Source organism: Oratosquilla oratoria, chromosome 1 (assembly GCF_046742065.1).
Source record: "Oratosquilla oratoria isolate Oo_2021 chromosome 1, ASM4674206v1, whole genome shotgun sequence".
NCBI lineage: Eukaryota > Metazoa > Arthropoda > Malacostraca > Stomatopoda > Squillidae > Oratosquilla > Oratosquilla oratoria.
In genome coordinates this window covers 82,357,658-82,377,587 of record NC_134777.1, presented here as the reverse complement: position 1 = coordinate 82,377,587, position 19,930 = coordinate 82,357,658, and the positions used below count along the sequence as shown (strand labels likewise).

The 19,930-nt window shown below is 37.6% G+C and overlaps 1 protein-coding gene across 3 annotated transcripts in view; it reads right to left on the bottom strand.

Moving 5' to 3' along the window:
• Zip102B (Zinc/iron regulated transporter-related protein 102B) overlaps positions 1 to 19,930 on the bottom strand; it is a 570,902-nt gene that overhangs the window by 335,699 nt on the left and 215,273 nt on the right. For all 3 annotated transcript variants that reach the window (XM_076173514.1, XM_076173608.1, XM_076173425.1), the window contains one exon: positions 10,366 to 10,451. In XM_076173514.1, coding sequence (XP_076029629.1) covers positions 10,366 to 10,451 — 86 coding nt within the window. The remainder of the gene's footprint in view (positions 1 to 10,365; positions 10,452 to 19,930) is intronic.

Below are 19,930 nucleotides of genomic sequence, written 5' to 3'. Positions count from 1 at the left end.
ACATATGAATGACATAGAATGCATGAAGATTGGAGCAGAGAAAAAAATCAAAATGAAAAATACAAAAAAATGCAATGAAATGTATTTTGAACTTCAAAGCTCAATATCTCAAAACTACCCTTTTCTCTACATTTTTTCTATCTCCTCTGTAACACTCGGGCAATTTTAATGGGGTTTGGATCATTTGAAAGCTGAATAAATTTGCAAACTTTTTATTGTGGGTTTTTTTTTTTATAGAAGTTGATATATTGTATTTTGAAAAAAAATGACATGTTAAAAAAAAAAAATTCTTTCTCCTAAACTAAGAGGAAATTCCAAAAACGCCACAATGATTTTTTAGGTATTGCTATAGAGCATTTGTGTGATTTTTTTCAGCATGCTCAGTCAATGGATAAGTGAGGAGATACAACTTTTGTAATTGGTCAAAAAACGGTTTTTTATTAATAACTTCATTGTTTTTCAACCAAATGATATAAAAATTGGTGGTGAACATCTCAGTATATGTTAATATAACATTAAAATTCGCGAAATTGCGATCATAATTGACGAAGTTCGTTTTCGAGTGGGACGGCCCCTTAAGTCTCCCTGTCAAATACAATAGGATTTTTTTGCTTATATAATATGTTTTTTATGCTTTTTTTTAATAAACTTACTTTGGATTCTTTTTCTCATAACTGACTGATCAGAACATCATAATGCTGCTAGAGTTTCTTTAACTATCTTAGCCCATTATAAAGATTAAAGATAATTAATATCCAGTCAAAGGTCTATTACTTGTATCAATTTCAAAATTGTCAAAAATTAGCCCCCCCCCCCCCAAAAAAAAAAAATATATATATATATATAATAATAATATAAAAAGTATAAGCATGAATGACTTGAAAAATAAGTGGTATCTATTCTTAGACAAGCCGATTACTAGGAAAAAATCTCAGCCAATTTCACCCAAAACAAAAAAGTAGTTGGATGGTCCCCTTAAGAGCAAATTAGATATGGCGAGGTACAGAGATGGGACACCATGAGAGTAGCTCCCCTTCCCGTAAGATCCAACTAGGTAAATACACATACACAAACACATATATAAAGGGGGAAACAAGAAAGACCCAACAAAATATAGACTGGACTACCTTACAAGTACAATAGCTAAAATTTGAAAGAAAATTATCAAAAGCAGATGGACTAAACATCTGGCGAACAATATACTAAATCCAAAACAATTCAGATTTTGACAAGGAAGATCATGTGCCACAAACTTAATCTGTTTCTATTTAAAATTAATAGATATAATGCAAGAAAAGGATGGATGGGCAGACTGTACTTTCCTGGACTTACAAAAGCCGTTTGATAAAGTACCACATAAAAAATTATTTTGAAATCTTGAAACAACAGGAGGTATACAAGGAAAACTACTGAAATGGATGGAAGATTTCTTGCATGGAAGAAAAATGAAAGTGGTGCTCAGAGATAAAAACTCTACTATGGAAGAAATAAGTGGAGTCCTACAGGGTTCAGTACTGGCTCCAACAATGTTTGCTATATATGTAAATGACATGGATGGTGTAGAATGTTACATGAACTTCTTTGCAGATGACACAAAAATACTAAAGAAAGTACAGAAAAAGATTATGAATCCCTAAAAAGAGATCTGAACAAGGTCTGGGAATGGAGTCAGAAGTGGGAAGTGAACTTCAAAATTAGTATGTAGTATAATAGAATTTGGAAAAAGTAAAAAAAAGAATATCAGGACAATATAAAATTGGTGCAAAGGAAGTAAAGAAAGTTGGTTCCAAAAAGGACCTAGGAGTAATCATCACCAAAGTCATGCCCCTGACAAGCATATAAACAATAAAAGTCAGAGAAACCTACAATTCATTAAGATCAATTAAGGTGGTTTTTAATTACTTGGATGAGGTAATGGTAAAGAAATTACTAGTCATACTGATAACACCACAACTGGAGTACCCAGTGACACTATGGACACCCAGTACAAAAAAGAATATAAGGCAAATAGAAAGAATCCAAAGAGCAATGACAAAGACGGCCCCAACACTTTCAAAAATGACATATTTTTTATAATGCGATTATCATTTCGAGACATCGCACGTCGGGCAGCTAATGCTGCCAGACGTGCGATATGCCCCGGAGGGAAGAGGTTAATAGAGACTTACGTACATACATATATAAACCAAAGGCTTTTCCCCCCTTACACGGGAGGCAGCCAAAAAGAAAAAGGCATAGAAACCACTCCCACCCATTCCATCCCCTACATACTCCACTCTCCTCCACCCTCTTTCCTCCCTCACATCTTGGCACCTCCTGGATGATGGGTCATCCCCACATCCCGTCCATTGGCCTGGGTCAGAAGCAGTGTTGCAAGACACAGCACATCCACAGCAAGGCCACTTCATTAATTCAGTGACCCCCCCCCCTCCATCCCATCATGCAGAAAAGATGGGGAGAAATCCCTACATACTGCATCTATTTATTTCTCATACATACTCCCTCATCCCCCCATCCCCCACCCCCTCATGCATCACAGCATCATCCATACACAATCCTTCTCCATTTACCCCTATCTTCTGTCCTCTCCTGTCCTTCCTCAGCAGACATTCCTCTCTTTCATAATGCCCATTTTACCCCATCCATCCATCTCATCCTAGGATGCCCCCTCACATTCACTCCTTCCACACCTCTTTTACTGATCTTTCTTCACTCATTCTTTCCATGTGTCCAAACCATCCTAATACTCTTTCATCAACCCTATCTCCCAACTCCCTTTCCACCCCTGTTCTCCTCCTCACCTCATTTCTCACTCTATCTAGCCTAGTAACCCCTATCATACTTCTCAGACATTTCATCTCGACCACATTCAAACTCTTTCTCTCTTCCTCTCTTATGTTCCATGTTTCTGCACCGTACAGTGCTGTCAGCACTGTAAGAGGCCGGTAGATAGAGGTAGACATTTAGGTAGATCGAGGGGTAGGTGAAACGATATGTAAATTTTATTAGGTTGTTATGAAACAATGGCCGACTACAAGTTGCAGAATTGCAGAGAGTTGCATATTCCAGCTTACCGTCTTGTGTTTGTAAATATAGATTAGGATATCGAGAGGTGCTGATGTGACTGAATGTAAACAGAGCTCATTCTGCTTGCAACAAATTGCTTGCATAAACAAGATTTCTTGAGACAGTACAGTATAACAGTCTTTCTGATTGGAGAAAAGGGTGGAGGAGAAAAATTATTGGTGTGTGGAAGTAAAGTCACACCCTAAAAGGGTGGCACTTATTTGTAATGCCCTAAAAGGGTGGCACTTATTTGTAACATTCAAAGTTATTGGATGAATTAAATCGTGACGTCGAAGCAGACTTGGCTTCAGAAGTGAAAGATCATGTACCATAAACCTAATTTGCTTTTACTCGAGATTAATTGAGATAATACAAGAAAGAGATGGCTGGGCAGATTACGCCTTCTGGGACTTGCAGAAGCATTTGACAAAGTACCATATAAAAAATTAATAAGAAAAATTTAAATAACAGGAAGAATACAAGGTAAGCTGCTGAAATGGATGAAGGATTTCTTAATTGGGAGAAAAATGAGAATTGTACTTAAAGACAAAAATTCGAAATGGGAAGATGTGAAGAGTGGGGTCCCGCAAGGCTCTATTGGCTCCTTTAATGTTTGCCATATATATAAATGATATGGATGAGGGAGTAAATTGTTACATGAACTTCTTTTCTGACGATGCCAAATTACTCAAGAGAGTAAGAACAGAAGATTGCAGAATGCTACAAGAAGACCTAGATAAAATATGGAAATGGAGTCAGAGATGTGAGAAGAACTTCAACATTAAGAAATGTAGCATGATGGAATTTGGAAAAAGCAAAAATAGAGTATTGGGTCAATATATAATTGGAAACAAGAAGTCAAAAAAATCAATTCAGAAAGGGACCTGGGAGTAATCATCTCAAGAGACTTGACACCTGGTAAACATGTAAATAAATTATTTGGAGAGACTTTTAACTTATTAAGATCAATGAAAGTGGCCTTTGACTTCATGGATGAAGAGATGGTTAAAAAAATAGTGGTTACACTGATAAGACCTAACCTAGAATATGCTGAAACACTGTGGGCACCTAGCACAAAAAAGAACATGAGAAAATTAGAAAGAATCCAAAGAGCAGCCACAAAAATGGCACCTACACTGTTGCTAAATGTGAAGGAGGATAGGGAGGGAAAGGTAGTTGCAGTGGAAAGCGCTAAGAAAATGAGAGTGATGAGTGAAGAAAATGGAGGAGAAATAGGGAAAGATGAAGTGAAAGCAGCTGTTATGATGATAAGAGCAGGTAAGGCACCTGGGTTGGATGGATGTTATGCAGAATGTCTGAAGAAGGGAGGTACAGTTATGGTGGACTGGCTGGTGAGGTTATTTAATGTTTGTTTAAAAGAGGGTAGAGTGCCGGAGGACTGGAGGAGTGCCTGTATAGTTCTGCTTTACAAGGGAAAGGGGGACAAGTGTGAGTGTAGTAGTTACAGAGCGATCAGCTTGTTGAGTGTACTTGGGAAGGCTTATGGGAGGGTCTTGACTGAGAGGATTAGGAGAGGAACAGAGGGAGTAATTGGTGAGGAACAGTGTGGGTTTAGGGCAGGTAGGGGTTGTGTAGATCAGATTTTTGTGGTGAGACAGATATGTGAGAAAGCTAGAGGAAAAGGTAAGGATGTTTTTTTGGCTTTTATGGATCTGGAAAAGGCTTATGACAGAGTAGACAGGAAGGCACTGTGGGAGGTACTACAGATATATGGGATAGGAGGAAAGCTGTTAAGAGCAGTCAAGAGTTTTTTATGAGAGTAGTAGAGCATGTGTTAGGATTAGAAATGGAGAGAGTGAATGGTTTGAGGTAAAGGTGGGACTTCGTGAGGGATGTGTTATGTCGCCCTGGCTGTTCAAACTATACATGGATGGGGTGGTGCGAGAGGTGAATGCAAGGGTAGTGGGTCAGGGATTGGAGATGGGTAAAGAAAATGGAGAAAAGAGGGAAATAAGTCAGTTGTTGTTTGCTGACAGCACTGTGCTTGTAGCAGGATCAGAGGAGGGATTGAGGAAGTTAGTGACAGAGTTTGAGAAGGTGTGTGAAAGAAGGAAGCTGAAGATAAATGTGAGCAAAAGCAAGGTGATGAGATGTACAAGGTGAGAGAGTGACAGCAGGCTGGAAGTGAGCATTGAGGGTGAGAGACTGGAGGAAGAGGATAGTTTTAGATACTTGGGTGCAAATGTGGCAGGAAAGGGAGGAGTGGGGGTGGAGGTAGAATGTAGATTGAGAGAAGTGAGTAAATGGCTTGGTTACATGAAGGAGTGATTGTGCCAACAGCACTGTACAGGGCAGAAACATGGAACATATGAGAGGAAGAGAGAAGGAGTATTTGAATGTGTTTGAGATGGGGTGTCTGAGAAGTATGATAGGGGTTACTAGGCTGGATAGAGTGAGAAATGAGGTGAGGAGAACAGGGGTGGAAAGGGAACTGGGAGATAGGGTTGATGAAAGAGTATTGGGATGATTTGGACACATGGAAAGAAAGAGTGAAGAAAGATAGTAAAAGAGGTGTGGAAGGCAGAGGTGGAAGGAGTGAATATGAGGGGGCATCCTAGGATGAGATGGATGGATGGGGTGAAAGGGGCATTACAAAAGAGAGGAATGTCTGTTGAGGAAGGACAGGAGAGGACAGAAGATAGGGGTGGATGGAGAAGGGTTGTGTATGGATGATGCTGTGATGTATGAGGGGGAGTGGGTAGGGGATGGGGTGTGAGGAAGTACGAGAAAAAAAATTGACACAGCCCGAAGGGATTTCTCCCTGTCTTCTCCTTTTCTGCATGAGGGGACAGAGGGGGGTTGCCAAATTTATAAAGTGGCCTTGCTGTGGATGTGCTGTGTCATGCAACACTGCTTCTGACCCAGGGCAGTGGACAGGATGCGGGGATGACCCGTCATCCAGGAGGTGCCACGATAAGAGGGAGGGAGGAGGGGAGTGGAATATGTAGGAAATAGAATGGGTAGGAGTGGTTTCTATGCCTTTTTCTTTTTGGCTACCCCCCATGTAAGGGGAAAAAGCATTTGTAATATGTATATTATCTATTTCACATTTACACTTTTTTAGTCAAAAACATGACCCCTCCACACTGTTTCTCCTTTCTATTTTTTTTATCCAATAATTATATAGACCTTGTCACACAGTATTAGGTGGTAGTGGGCCTTTTAATTTTGTCTCTACAATGCCTATTATATCCAGTTTCTCTTCTTCCTTATAGTCATTTAATTAATTTAATCCTGAAATCATGCCATCTATGATATATGTCATTTCTAATTTTCTCCCTTCACTTTTTTTTTTGTTTTTTGTTTCCTTTTATTCATTTACTTATTTATTATTATTATTTTTTCATGTACCATTTTCTCAGCCTCGGGTCCAGTACTCTCCGAAAAAACTCGTTCTTTTCAATTTCTTTTCTTCTCTCGTTTTTTTCATTTGCTTCAATTCTTAGTGTCTTTTCCTTCTCTTTTTCCTCATCACTCATTTCTTTACCCATACATTTTTGTAATTTTTGCTTTTTGCCGACTTTGCTATTTCAGATAGTACTTTCACTATCATTTGAGATCTTAGTTTAATTTTTAGTGGTCTATTTTTTTCTTTAGAGTATAGTCCCATTCTATGTACTTCTATTTCTTGCCCCTCCTCTTGTATCTCCTTCAGAATTTCTTTTGCTCTTTCTTTCTCCTCTTTTTCTCTTAGGTACCTAGCTACATCATATTTTTCTTTAATACCATAAACTACTATGCACATTTTTTTTATCCAATATATCTCTGACTCAATTCTCTTTCTCCTTAATTACTTTAATAACTGTTTCTTTAGCTTTCTATTCCACTTGTTGCTGTATCATTTCTTTAAAAGTTATCTTTTTATTTTCTTGTTCCACTTTCCATTGATTTTTTATTTCTTGGAGATGTCTCTTTTATTGTTTCTCTCACTTTCTCTGTCACCACTTGTATTTGTTCTTTTACTTCTTTTTTCAAAGCCTCGTTTTTGTTTGTATCTCTATTTTTCATTCTTTCATTCTCACTTTTGACTATGATTAATTCCTTTTTTAGATCATTAAGCTCTCTGTTGGTTTCAGCATTTTGAAGTTTTAACTGGTTCATTCCTTTATACATTGCCCTGTATACAGCTTTCAGATCTATAATTTCATTTATTAATTCTGTAATCTCCTGATTCCTTAGGATATTGCTACACTTTGATTCTCTCCCCCATTCTAAACCTTTACCTAGTATTCCACTTTCTTTTGCAAACCCAGAAAAAGCTGTGCTATCTAACCTTTGGTTTATTTTCAGTGTTTTGATGATGCAATTCTTTTTCAGTATGACTCCTAACAGTGATTCCACTCTGCTTACATCCAGTCTTCTCTTCGTTGGTTCACTATATTTTTTTCTATCTTCTTCATCATTTTCCATTTTGTGTGTCATTCGCTAAGTGAAATTACTCTATTTTATCATTTCAGTCACTCAATAAACATAGCTCCCTACTGCACAAACAAAGCTAGGCATTTCTTCAAAATTTATCAAAAAAGTGCTGGGTTTCAGAACTCACTTTAGACATCCAGTCCGTGGTTAGATCATATGCAAGTCGTAAGATAACTTACATAAAATACATTCATATGAAAAAGAAAGAAACAATGGATGATTGAAGCACCAGTAGTGAGGACTAAAGTGTGAAAAAGTACGGTAGTAGAAAATCTCCCCATCACTCACTCATGCATGACCACCACTCACCATCCACTATCTCGAAGTGAGAAAATGTGCAACTTCACTACACCACCACACCTGAACTAAAGCAAGTAATTAACTAATATTTGTTTTTCCTATACTTTTCCATGCAATCTTTCATTTTATAACAGTAAAACTTTCCAGAACTTTTTTTTTAACCCTGAACTGCACCATGGGTATCAAAGTTTTATTACTGATATGAGAAATATATGAATAGTCTTTCACATTTGCAGCATAGGGAATACTATTTATTGAAATTATTCATAAAGTATATGTTCCTGTTTTGCAATTCTGTGATAAAAGCACTGATGTGCTAGAATAAAAGTAAAATTTTCATTTACTTTTCTATATCAAATCCCATTGAGTGTGCTCATCAATGCATGTAAATGAAAACTACTAACTTTTGTGCTTTACAATCTGTGACATGATTTTTTTTTATCATATCAAGTACTTCCAATTATATTTAAAATTACATACATTAGCAAAAGATTCACAGAGCAATTCTACACATCCTATGTACTGTAAACACACAAAAGAAATGGTGGTTTTGTGTTTAGATTTATGGCATTATGTTATCAACATGGTGACCACTATTCTCAACTTTTGTAACATTCAACTCATTTAGGTGAAATAAAAATGTCGATAAGAATATAAGAAAACTCCAGGATGACAGAATTTTTTTCTATCTATTTAGATATAATCTAAAAGTCAATTAGGAAAAATTGGGTTTGAAAATTGTGATGTGTTTATCCTTTAACCTCTTCCATACAATGATGCCTACGTAGGTGTCATGAGTTGCGAGTGGGTATATGAGGATGCTGGTGTTGGTGTCTTAATTATACTTGTTTTGTAGTTGTAGCTGAGTGAACCCAGAATTCTGTGAACTGGCTTGATCACATTTTCTATGTTTACTATTACCCAGTGAAAGAGAATGAGTAATACAGTAGTGACTTTATATTCTATAACATGATTATTGTGATGCATCAATCATCGCACCTCAGACCTCTGATGCTGCGTGAGCATTTGACTCATATTGAAGAGGTTATACTCTATCTGTAGAAACAATTCTGAGGGGCTGACACCCAGTCTACGGGCCAGGACCAAGTTTTCTCTCTACCAAGTTCAACTGTATAACCTTTACATGTAAGAAGAGCTGATCACTGTTGACCACTTTCCTCCTCCGACTACCAAAAGCCAGTGACAGAAACATCCCACACTATTACAATATAGATAACTATCCAATGTTTCTTCCCAGAGGGATCTATGGGAGGGCCTGTGGTTGATTTCCAGTCAGTGAAACCTGAGGCTACTATTATTATTATTGTTTTCTTCCAACAAATCTTATCAAATTCACCCACAAACCTCTTTTATGTCTTCCTATATTTGTGCTATCAGAACAGTCATTTACGCATACTAGGTTGTATGTCACCCATTCTTTCCCAACTTTCACCAGCCTCACTATTTTTTTTTTTTTTCATCATAGTTGAGAATGGATGCAAAACAGAGATTATAGTGGTGAATGTGCCAATGGCAATGTATGGGGCAGACTTGGAATTTAAGAGAGGCACAGAGGAAAAGTTGAAACATGTTTGAGATGAATTGCCTGAGAAGTATGGTAGGGGTTACAAGGTTGGATAGACTGAGAAATAAGGTGAGGAGGAGAGCGGGGATGGAGATGGCAGATAAGGCTGTTGAAAGAGTATTGGAATGGTTTGGACACATGAAAAGAATGAAAGAAGAAAGATTAGTAAAAGAGGAGTGAAAGGCAGAGGTAGATAGAGTGAACTTGAATGCACAACCAAGGAAGAGATGGATGGATGGGGTGAAGGGGGCATTGGGAAAGAGGGGAATGTCTATTGAGCAAGAAGTGAGAAGGCAGGAGATAGGGGTGAGTGGAGAATGGCTGTGTATAGATGATACTGTGATGCAAGGAAAGGAGGGGGTGGGGGTGGGGGTAGGGAGTGGTTATATATGATATTTTGACACAGGCTGAAGGGATTTCTCCATCTTCTCTTTCTCTCTATGAGGAGACAGTGAGGGGGTCATGGATTAAATGAAGCAGCCTTCCTGTGGATTTACTGTGTTTTGCTACATTGCTTCTGACCCAAGACAGTGGGCAGAATAGAGATGATCCATCATCCAAGAGGAGCAAAGATGAGGGGGAAGAAAGGGTGGTGGATGGGAGTGGGTATGTGGCTTTTAACTTGGCTACTTCCCTTGTAAGTGGGAAAAATCCCCTGGTATTTAGATAGACAGGTAGACATGTGCCCATCTGTTCAAAAACATAGGACTACAGTGACAACTTTGGGCACATCCAAGTAATTGGTTTCATATCTATGCCCCCATAAAGGCTGAGATTCTAGAAGTTTGCCACACAAATGGAAGGTCAAACCATCTAGAAATCTACCCCACAGAGGAGCAGATGAGAAAAAGTACTAAGTCCAACCACAGGTCCCCACATAAAAAAGAAAAGAATGGCCACATTGTGTGCCCACTCCATATAGTTCATCAAATATGTCTCCATTAATTTTCCTTCTCTGTCCATTCCTTTCCCACCTTGTGCAGCATGATGGCGAAGAAGACGATCATCTCAACATCCGTGTGTGATGAGGCGGCAGCAGCACCCAAGGCAATACCATCAGCTGTGGAAGTCATGTTACTAAGTGTAAGGCACCTATGGTACTCACATATATACATGGCAATGTAGAAAACACCTATGATAATCACACTATTGAGAACACACATAAAGGCACAATGTATGGCATGAACCCATAGCACTTGTACAGTTCAATATGATGTCTGTTCACCTCTCCTATTTCACTATCAATAAACATTATTACACCCAAAGCATTAAATACCACTTTCCTAGAAGAAAGTCCTAGAGTAATCTTTCAATAAAAATTGTCTTTACTCATAGAACCCTATACAGCAGTAGTTTAAAGGGTATAGTGGTCATAAGACCCTATCACCACAGTAGTTCATGGGGTGGGACCAACAATAGGTACTTGCTGGTAGTTGTGTAAGATGGATGTTGGAGAGAGTCATCTCCCAGCTATCCATCTTCAAAACCCATCAATACCCTCCCCTATATCTGGATGTGTAGCTCTGTAAGACAGGCATGTGACCAAAGACCTTTGTTGGTTACTATGTGGTTGTGGGTTTCCAGTCAATGAAACTCAGGCAACTGCAAGAGGTCCAAGTTTCATAATCAAAATTTTGGCTCAAAGATTACTCAAGGAAATTTTCATGGAAAGGGGTCTTGGTTCATTGGCAATAACAAGTCAGTGTGTCAATATTTTCATAGTAAACCACAAATCTTAACCTCTATGACAATGTCTGATGTCCCTATACCTAAATAAAATAATTTTGTATTGATCAAAATAAATCTGTATAGTATTCTACTACGGTGAAAGGGTTTTATGACAGTTCACCCTTTCATTTTAGGAAGTCACCCAAGCTAAATAAAATGGTCTGCTAGAGCCAAGGAGTTAAAAGTAAGTCAGGTGTGGAGAATGGATTTTAGTGATAGACAATTCAACCTTAACTTCTACATGAATTTACCTAGTTGTATTTTACGGGAAGGGGAGCTATGCTCATGGTGACCCGTTTTTGTATCTCGCAAGATCAAGTTTGTTCTTAAATAGTTGTATTGTGTTTGCAAACACTATTTTTTCATCCAATTTGTTCCATATATCTATCATTCTGTGTGGGAAGCTGTTCTTTTTCAGGTCTCTTCTGTAGTTATCCTTTTTGAGTTTCATTGCATGTCCTCTTGTTTTTCCTCTGTCCCACTTTAATAAGTCCTCTCTATCAAGGCATTACCTTTCATTATTCTGTAGATGGTTAGTAGGTCCACTTGTTCTCTTTGTTCCAGGGTTGGCAATTCCAGTTCAGCCAGTCTTTGTTCAAATGTCAGGTTTGAAAATGTTGGGGCCATCTTTGTCATTGCTCTTTGTATTCTTTCTAATTTTCTTATATTCTTTTTTGTACTGGGTGACCATATCAGCGCTGCATATTCCAGTTTTGGCCTTATCAGTGTTTGTGATATTTTCTTAATCATTTCCTTATCCAGGTATTTAAAGGCCACCTTTATTGATCTCAACAAATTGTATGTTTCTCCGACTATTTTATTTATATGTTTCTCTGGTGACCATGTCTTTGGTGATGATTACCGGTACTCCTAGGTCCCTTACAGAATTTACTTTCTTTACTTCTTTTCCATCAATTTTATACTGTCCTGATATTCTCTTCTTTCTTTTTCTAAATTTAATTATACTGCACTTCTTGATGTTGAATTCTACCTCCAATCTCTTGCTCCACTCTGAGATTTTGTTCAGATCACTCTGTAATGACTCACAGTCCATTTCGAAGTTTATTCTCTTTAATAACTTTGCGTCATCCGCAAAGCAGTTCATGTAACTTTCAATGCCTTCATCCATGTCATTTACACATAGCAAACATTATCGGAGCTAGTACTAACCCTTATGGGACGCCACTACTCATTTCTTCCCATTTTGAATATTTATCTCTGAGCACCACTCTCATTTTTCTTCCATGTAGGAAGTCCTCCATCCAATTCAAAAGTTTTATATATATGCCTCCTATTGTTTCCAGTTTATATAGCAATTTTCTGTGTGGTGCCTTATCAAATGCCTTTTGTAAGTCCAGGAAGGCACAGTCTGCCCAGCCATCCCTTTCTTGAATAGAAACAAATTAAATTAAAGGTACATGATCTTCCTTGTCTGAATCCAAATCGCCTTGGGTTCATTATATCATTCTCCTCCAGATATTTTGTCCATCTTTGATGATTCTCTCACAAATCTTAACTATTGTACTTGTTAGGGAAACTGGTCTATAATTTGTTGGGTCTTATTTCCCCCATTATATATTGGCATTATATTGGCATTTTTCCAGTCTCGTAGTAGTTTTCATTCTTTGAGTGAGCTTTCAATTATTCTGTATATTTTTCCTGTTAGTTCTGAGTACGGACTAAAGCTAAATCTTGGTAAAACTTAAATAATGGTAGTAAGCAGGAGAGAAGGAACAATGAACATGGAGATCAATGGAGTACCTATTCAGCAGAAAGAATCCATAAAATATTTAGGAGTCACCTGGGATGGCAAAGCAAAACATGAAAGTGCATTAGAAGCTAGAATTGCTGCCTACAGCCAAAACCTAGGGCTACTGTACCCATTGATGAAAGATCGAAATGTCCCTACTGCGGTTAAAATATTGATATACAAGACAATGACAAACTTGAAAAAGTACAACAGTGAGCCACAAAACTGATTCCAAATATAAGAAATAAATCATACGAAAATCGACTAAAACATATGAATCTGTTTTCCCTAAAAAAGCGTACACTCAGAGGTGACTTGACACAGGTCTTTAACCCCTTCCATACGGTGCCGCACACGTAGGCGTCATGAGGAGCAAGTGGATTCGCGACGCTGCCATATCGGCGTCTTGATTATATTTATTGTAGTCGCCCCTGTGTTTTTACATTCTCCCAAATGCGCCCTGAATCCCATTCTCTGTGGTTTTCAAAATTCGCGGGTGAAAGAGAGAACGATCGATATAAGCGGCGACTATATTTTATGATGCGAATATTATTACGTGACGTCATACGGCTGGCATTGGCTGCTGCCCGCGAGATTTAAGTCCCGTACTGAAGTGGTTAAAATTCTAAAGGGAATTAACAACATCAAAAGTGACAACATTTTCACATTGAATGAGAATCAGACAAGAAACAATGGTCTCAAACTGTCCGGAAATAGATTCAATTTAGAAGTAGGTAGAAACAACTTTGCCAACCGTGAAGTTAATGAATGGAATAAATTTCCTGCACAGGTAGTGCAATGTAGTTCAGTTCGAAGCTTTAAGAATCATTTAGATAAATACCTGAGCAAGATGCTGTAATGAATATAATTTATTTTATATTATTTGTTTTTGTTTTGTTATCATTTGTCTGTCTGATTTTCATTTATTATTAGTTATATGTTAATTTATTATTATTTACTATTTACCTGTTTGTTTATTTTTTAACTATACCTATACATTTATGTATTTTGTTATTTACATTATTATAGTTTTTATTTATTATTTCATTATTATTTTTTTTCGCATCCGACCTAGATATGGACCAAAAGGTCTCCTGTCGGCATGCTCCGCCTTTGTAATCCTTTGTATTCTTAGACCCATATTGACATATGGATGTGAATCTTGGACTTTAACAACAAAGACCAGCAGCAAAGTCCAAGCAGCAGAAATGAGGGCATTGAGACTCATCAAGGGGGTTACAAGGTTTGACCACATACGCAATTATGCAATTAGGCAAGAGTTGGAGGTAGAGAGCATCTTTAGAGTTTGTAGAACGTGCACAACTAAGATGGTTTGGACATGTTGAACAAATGGATCTGGAGAGGACCCTAACGAGATGGCTTTATTGGACACCAACTGGCAAGCGACCCATTGGACGACCCAGAAAGAGAAGGATAATGAATATTGACGATGGGCTATGCCGACAGGGCACAACACTTGAACAAGTACTTCAAAACCAGATCTTCGAAGACAGGGGAAGTTGGCGGTCTCTCATATTGACAGGTGGCAATGCCTAACAGGAGTCAGGTAAAGTAAAGGTAAAGTTCATGTATACATTCCTTCAGTAACCAGTTTGCAACTCTGTCCGGACCATGTTCCTTATTTCATTCTGAGTGATATTTAATTTCTTCAATGGAGGAAATCTTACTTCAATTCTTTGATCACAGTTTTGTATATTTTTTTCCTCTTTGGTGAATACAGATTTGAAATGTTTGTTCATAATATCTGCCATTTCTATATCTTCTGTGTATTCTCTGTTACCTTGACGTAATTTAAGTATTTCCTGTTTATTTTTTAGTTTGCCATTTACATATCTATGAAATAATTTGGGTTGATCTTTACATTTGTCTATTGTCCTTTTCATAATTTATCTTTTCTTCTCTACATATTTTTACATATTCACTTCTTACTTAAATGAGGAAAAAAGGAGAATGACTAAGAAGAAGTTGAGAGAGGAGTGGGAGAGAGTAAAGGATAGAGTAGAACTAGGAGTGGAGGAGGAATGGGGATGGTTCAAGGAGGGAGTCATAAGGTGTGCAAAGATGGTGTGTAGAACAAGGAGGGTGGGAGGAAATAGAAAGAGGGGTAGTGAGTGGTGGGATGAGGAAACAAAGAAGGGTGTAGAAGAGAAGAAGTAGGCATTCATAGATTGGCTACAAATTAGGATGAGGGAATCGTATGATAGGTACAAAGTAAAGAGAAAGGAAGTTAAGCATAAGATAAAGGAAGCAAAGAGGAGAGGAGATGTGAAATGGGGAAAGAGTATGACAGAAAATTTTGAAAGTAATAAAAAGATGTTTTGGAAGGAAATTAAAAGAGGAAGAGGAGGTGAATCAAATAGAGAAGAAAAGGTAAAAGGTGCAGATGGAGACATGATAATGGAAGAGAAGGCAGTGAGAGGAAGATGGGCAGAGTATTTTAGGGAGTTGCTAAATGTGAAGGAGGATAGGGAAGGAAAGGTAGTTGCAGTGGGAAGCTCTAAGAAAATGAGAGTGATGAGTGAGGAAAATGGAGGAGAAATAGGGAAGGATGAAGTGAAAGCAGCTGTTAAGATGATGAGAGCAGGTAAGGCACCTGGGTTGGATGGATGCCATGCAGAATGTCTGAAGAAGGGAGGTGCAGTGATGGTGGACTGGCTGGTGAGGTTATTTAATGTTTGTTTAAAAGAGGGTAGAGTGCCAGAGGGCTGAAGGAGTGCCTGAATAGTTCCACTTTACAAAGGAAAGGGGGTCAAGTGTGAGTGTAGTAGTTACAGAGGGATCAGCTTGTTGAGTGTACTTAGGAAGGCTTATGGGAGGGTCTTGATTGAGAGGATTAGTAGAGGAACAGAGGGAGTAATTGGTGAGGAACAGTGTGGGTTTAGGACAGGTAGGGGTTCCGTAGATCAGATTTTTGTGGTAAGACAGATATGTGAGAAAGTTATAGGAAAAGGTAAGGATGTTTTTTGGGCTTTTATGGATCTGGAAAAGGCTTACGACAAGGTAGACAGGAAGGCACTGTGGGAGGTACTGCAGATATATGGGATAGGAGGAAAGCTGTTAAGAGCAGTCAAGAGTTTTTATGAGAGTAGTAGAGCTTGCATTAGGATTAGAAATGGAGAGAGTGAATGGTTTGAGGTAAAGGTGGGACTTCGACAGGGGTGTGTTATGTCACCCTGGCTGTTCAATCTTTACATGGAAGGGGTGGTGCGAGAGGTGAATGCAAGGGTAGTGGGTCAGGGGTTGGAGATGATTAAAGAAAATGGAGAAAAGTGGGAGGTGAGCCAGTTGTTGTTTGCTGACAACACTGCACTTGTAACAGGATCAGAAGAGGGATTGAGGAAGTTAGTGACAGAGTTTGAGAAGGTGTATGAAAGAAGGAAGCTGAAGATAAATGAGGACGAAATGTCATATTAGGATATAATGTCATAGGACAAAATGTCACAATGGGATGTAATGACAGTGGAGGACAAAAGATCACGATGGGAAGTAATGATAGTGGAGAACAAAATATCATGATAGGATGTAATGATAATGAAGGAGAAAATATCACGGTAGGATATAATGTCAGTGAAGGCCAAAATATAATTTTAGGAAGGGATACCGGACAGAATGTCAATGAAGGCCAAAATATCATGATAGGATGTAATGTCACTAGAGGACGAAATGTCACATTAGGATGTAATGTCATAGGACAAAATGTCACAATGGGATGTAATGACAGTGGAGGAAAAAAGATCATGATGGGAAACAATGATAGTGGAGAGCAAAATATCACGATAGGATGTAATGATAATGGAGGAGAAAATATCACGGTAGGATATAATGTCAGTGAAGGACAAAATATAATTTTAGGAAGGGATACCGGACAGAATGTCAATGAAGGCCAAAATATCAAGATAGGATGTAATGACAGTGGAAGACAAAAGATCACGATGGGATGTAATTATAGTGGAGGAAAAAATATCACGGTAGGATATAATGTCACTGGAGGACAAAATATAATTTTAGAAAGGGATGCTGGACATAATGTCACTGAACGATGGGAGGCCGGTGTGAATCACGGTGACGTAGGGGGACAAAATGTACAAAAGAGATCGGATGACCATGATCGACCAGATGTCCGTGATGGGGGAAATGTTAATTTTGATAGGAGAAATGTTAATGAGGCATTGAATGTCAATGAAGGACCAAATAATAATAATATAGAGCAAGGTATAAATAAAAAACAAAATGATAATATAACACATGATATTGAAACTCAAAATGTGTCAAAAAGAAATAATCACGAGTTTCTTAAAACCATGTACTTTAATGCTCGTACTATTAGGAACAAATTTCAAGAAATACAGGCATATGACAAAAGCGAAAATCTCGATATGATAGGAATAACTTGAGACATGGTTAAATGGTACAAAGTTCGAAGCTGAATTTAATATTGCGGGATTTAAACACTTTCATCAGGATAGAAACCACAAGAAAGGTGGGTGTGTTCTATTGTACGTTAAAAACAATGTTCATGCTTGTGTTTTAGAGAAAGTGAAACAGGATGCATATGATAGTTTGTGGGTTGAGTTAACCCTAACAAATGGACAAAAAATGAATATAGGTGTAATATATAGGCCAAAGACATTATCATTAGCAGACGACAAACTGTTATTTCAAGAACTGTCTAGTTTCTGCAACCGGGATTTATTGATAATGGGTGATTTCAATTTTACTGACATTGATTGGATGACCCTTGAACATGGCCATATAGGTAGTCGCTTGATTGATTTTCTTGGTGACAATTACTTAATTCAGCATGTAAAAGAGCCCACAAGATATGGAAACTTACTCGATCTTTTGATCACTAGCCGAGAAAGCATGGTAATTGATGTAGAAGTCGGTGAATCTGTTGCAAATAGCGATCACAACTTAGTCAGATTCAAACTCCTAAACAATTTTAGAATAGATACTTGTGCTTCTAAAATACCCGATTTCAGTAAAGCTCAGTTCATAGGACTACGTCAGGAGCTTCAGCTTACAGAGTGGGAGGCAAAATTAAATGAAAGGCCTGTAGATCAGATGTGGGAAATATTTCAAAATACGCTCACTAAGATGATTCAAACTTACATTCCTTTTAAGGACAGACGTCCCCCAAATCAGGCTCGACAAAGAAACTGAAAAAAGTATTGCTAAAAAGAGACAGGCTTATAAGAAATATAAGTGCTCGGGTGCATCTAATGACTATGAAAGTTATGTATCAATACAGAGAGATTTAAAAAAGACAATAAGAAAAAGAAAACGACAATACGAAATGAACATCGCTGATAAATCCAAAGAGAATCCCAAAGAATACTATAGTTATATTAGAGATAAAAAGGTTGTTAGGAATCACATTGGTCCACTATTATCTGCTGACGGTCAACTTGAATATTCAAATGAAGGAATGTGTAATATCTTAAACAATTATTTTAGCTCGGTATTCGTAAACGAAACACCTCAAAGTGAATTACAAACTGAAACCTGTGAAAAGTCTGGGGTAAACTTACTACAGTAAATATAACAAAAGAAACAATTAAAAGGTGTATAGACAAACTCAAAGTTAATAAAACACCAGGGCCTGATGGTTGGCATCCAAGAATCTTAAAGGAAATGAAAAATGAGATTGTTGTTCCACTAGAAATTATTTTCAAGAAATCCATCATATCCGGAGATGTCCCAAGAGAATGGAAGCTAGCTAACGTTACTCCCATATTCAAAAAAGGTGACAAAAAGAAAACAAATAACTATAGGCCTATAAGTTTGACTTCAATCGTAGGAAAAATAATGGAAACTATCATCAGAGATGCTATCGAACATCATTTAGAAAGTAACCGTTTGATAAATGATAGCCAGCATGGTTTCAGACGGAAACGTTCTTGCGTGACTAACTTACTCAAATTCTACAACACAGTTATCTCGAACTATGACAAAAGAAACAATATAGATTTAATATATCTAGACTTTGCAAAAGCTTTTGATACCGTCCCACACGAAAGACTACTTACTAAATTAGCTTTGCATGGAATAAGTGGTAGCCTATTAGGTTGGACTAGTAATTGGTTGAATGGTCGAAAACAGAGAGTTGTTTTAAATGGAAAAACTTCTGGATGGAAAAGTGTTGCAAGTGGAGTTCCTCAGGGTTCCATTCTTGGGCCACTTCTATTCATAGTATATATAAATGATATAGACCATGGACTAAAATCTACTGTTTCCAAATTTGCTGATGATACAAAACTGTGCGGAGTGGCAAATGATCACTCAAACCAATTAGATATTCAAGAAGATTTAGATCAATTACAGCAATGGTCTGAAAAGTGGTTAATGAAATTTAACACAAGTAAATGCAAGGTAATGCACATAGGTAAAAGTAATAGTAAGTACGATTACAAGTTATTTGGAAATTCGTTAACAAAAGTGGATAGTGAAAAAGATCTCGGCGTAATTATCAGTAACGACCTCAAATCATCCAAGCAGTGTATTTCAGCCTCTGAGAAAGCAAATAAGATTCTGGGACTCATTGCGCGATCTTTTGATTTCAAAATCCATCACTCATTACCAAGCTATATAAATCGTTAGTTCGTCCACATTTGGAATATGCTGTTTCCGTATGGTCACCGAATCTCATTAAAGACATTGACAAACTGAATAAAGTACAACGGCGAGCCACAAAACTGATTCCAAATATCAAAAATAAATCATACAAAAATCGACTAAAGCACATGAATCTGTTTTCCCTAAAAAAGCATAGACTCAGAGGTGACTTGATACAGGTCTTTAAGATTTTAAAGGGAATTGACATCAAAAGTGACAACATTTTCACATTGAATGAGAATCAGACAAGAAACAATGGTCTCAAACTGTCTGGAAATAGATTCAATTTGGAAGTAGGTAGAAACAACTTTGCCAACCGTGTAGTTAATGAATGGAATAAACTTCCTGCACAGGTAGTGCAGTGTAGTTCAGTTCAAAGCTTTAAGAATCATTTAGATAAATACCTAAGTAAGATGCTGTAATGA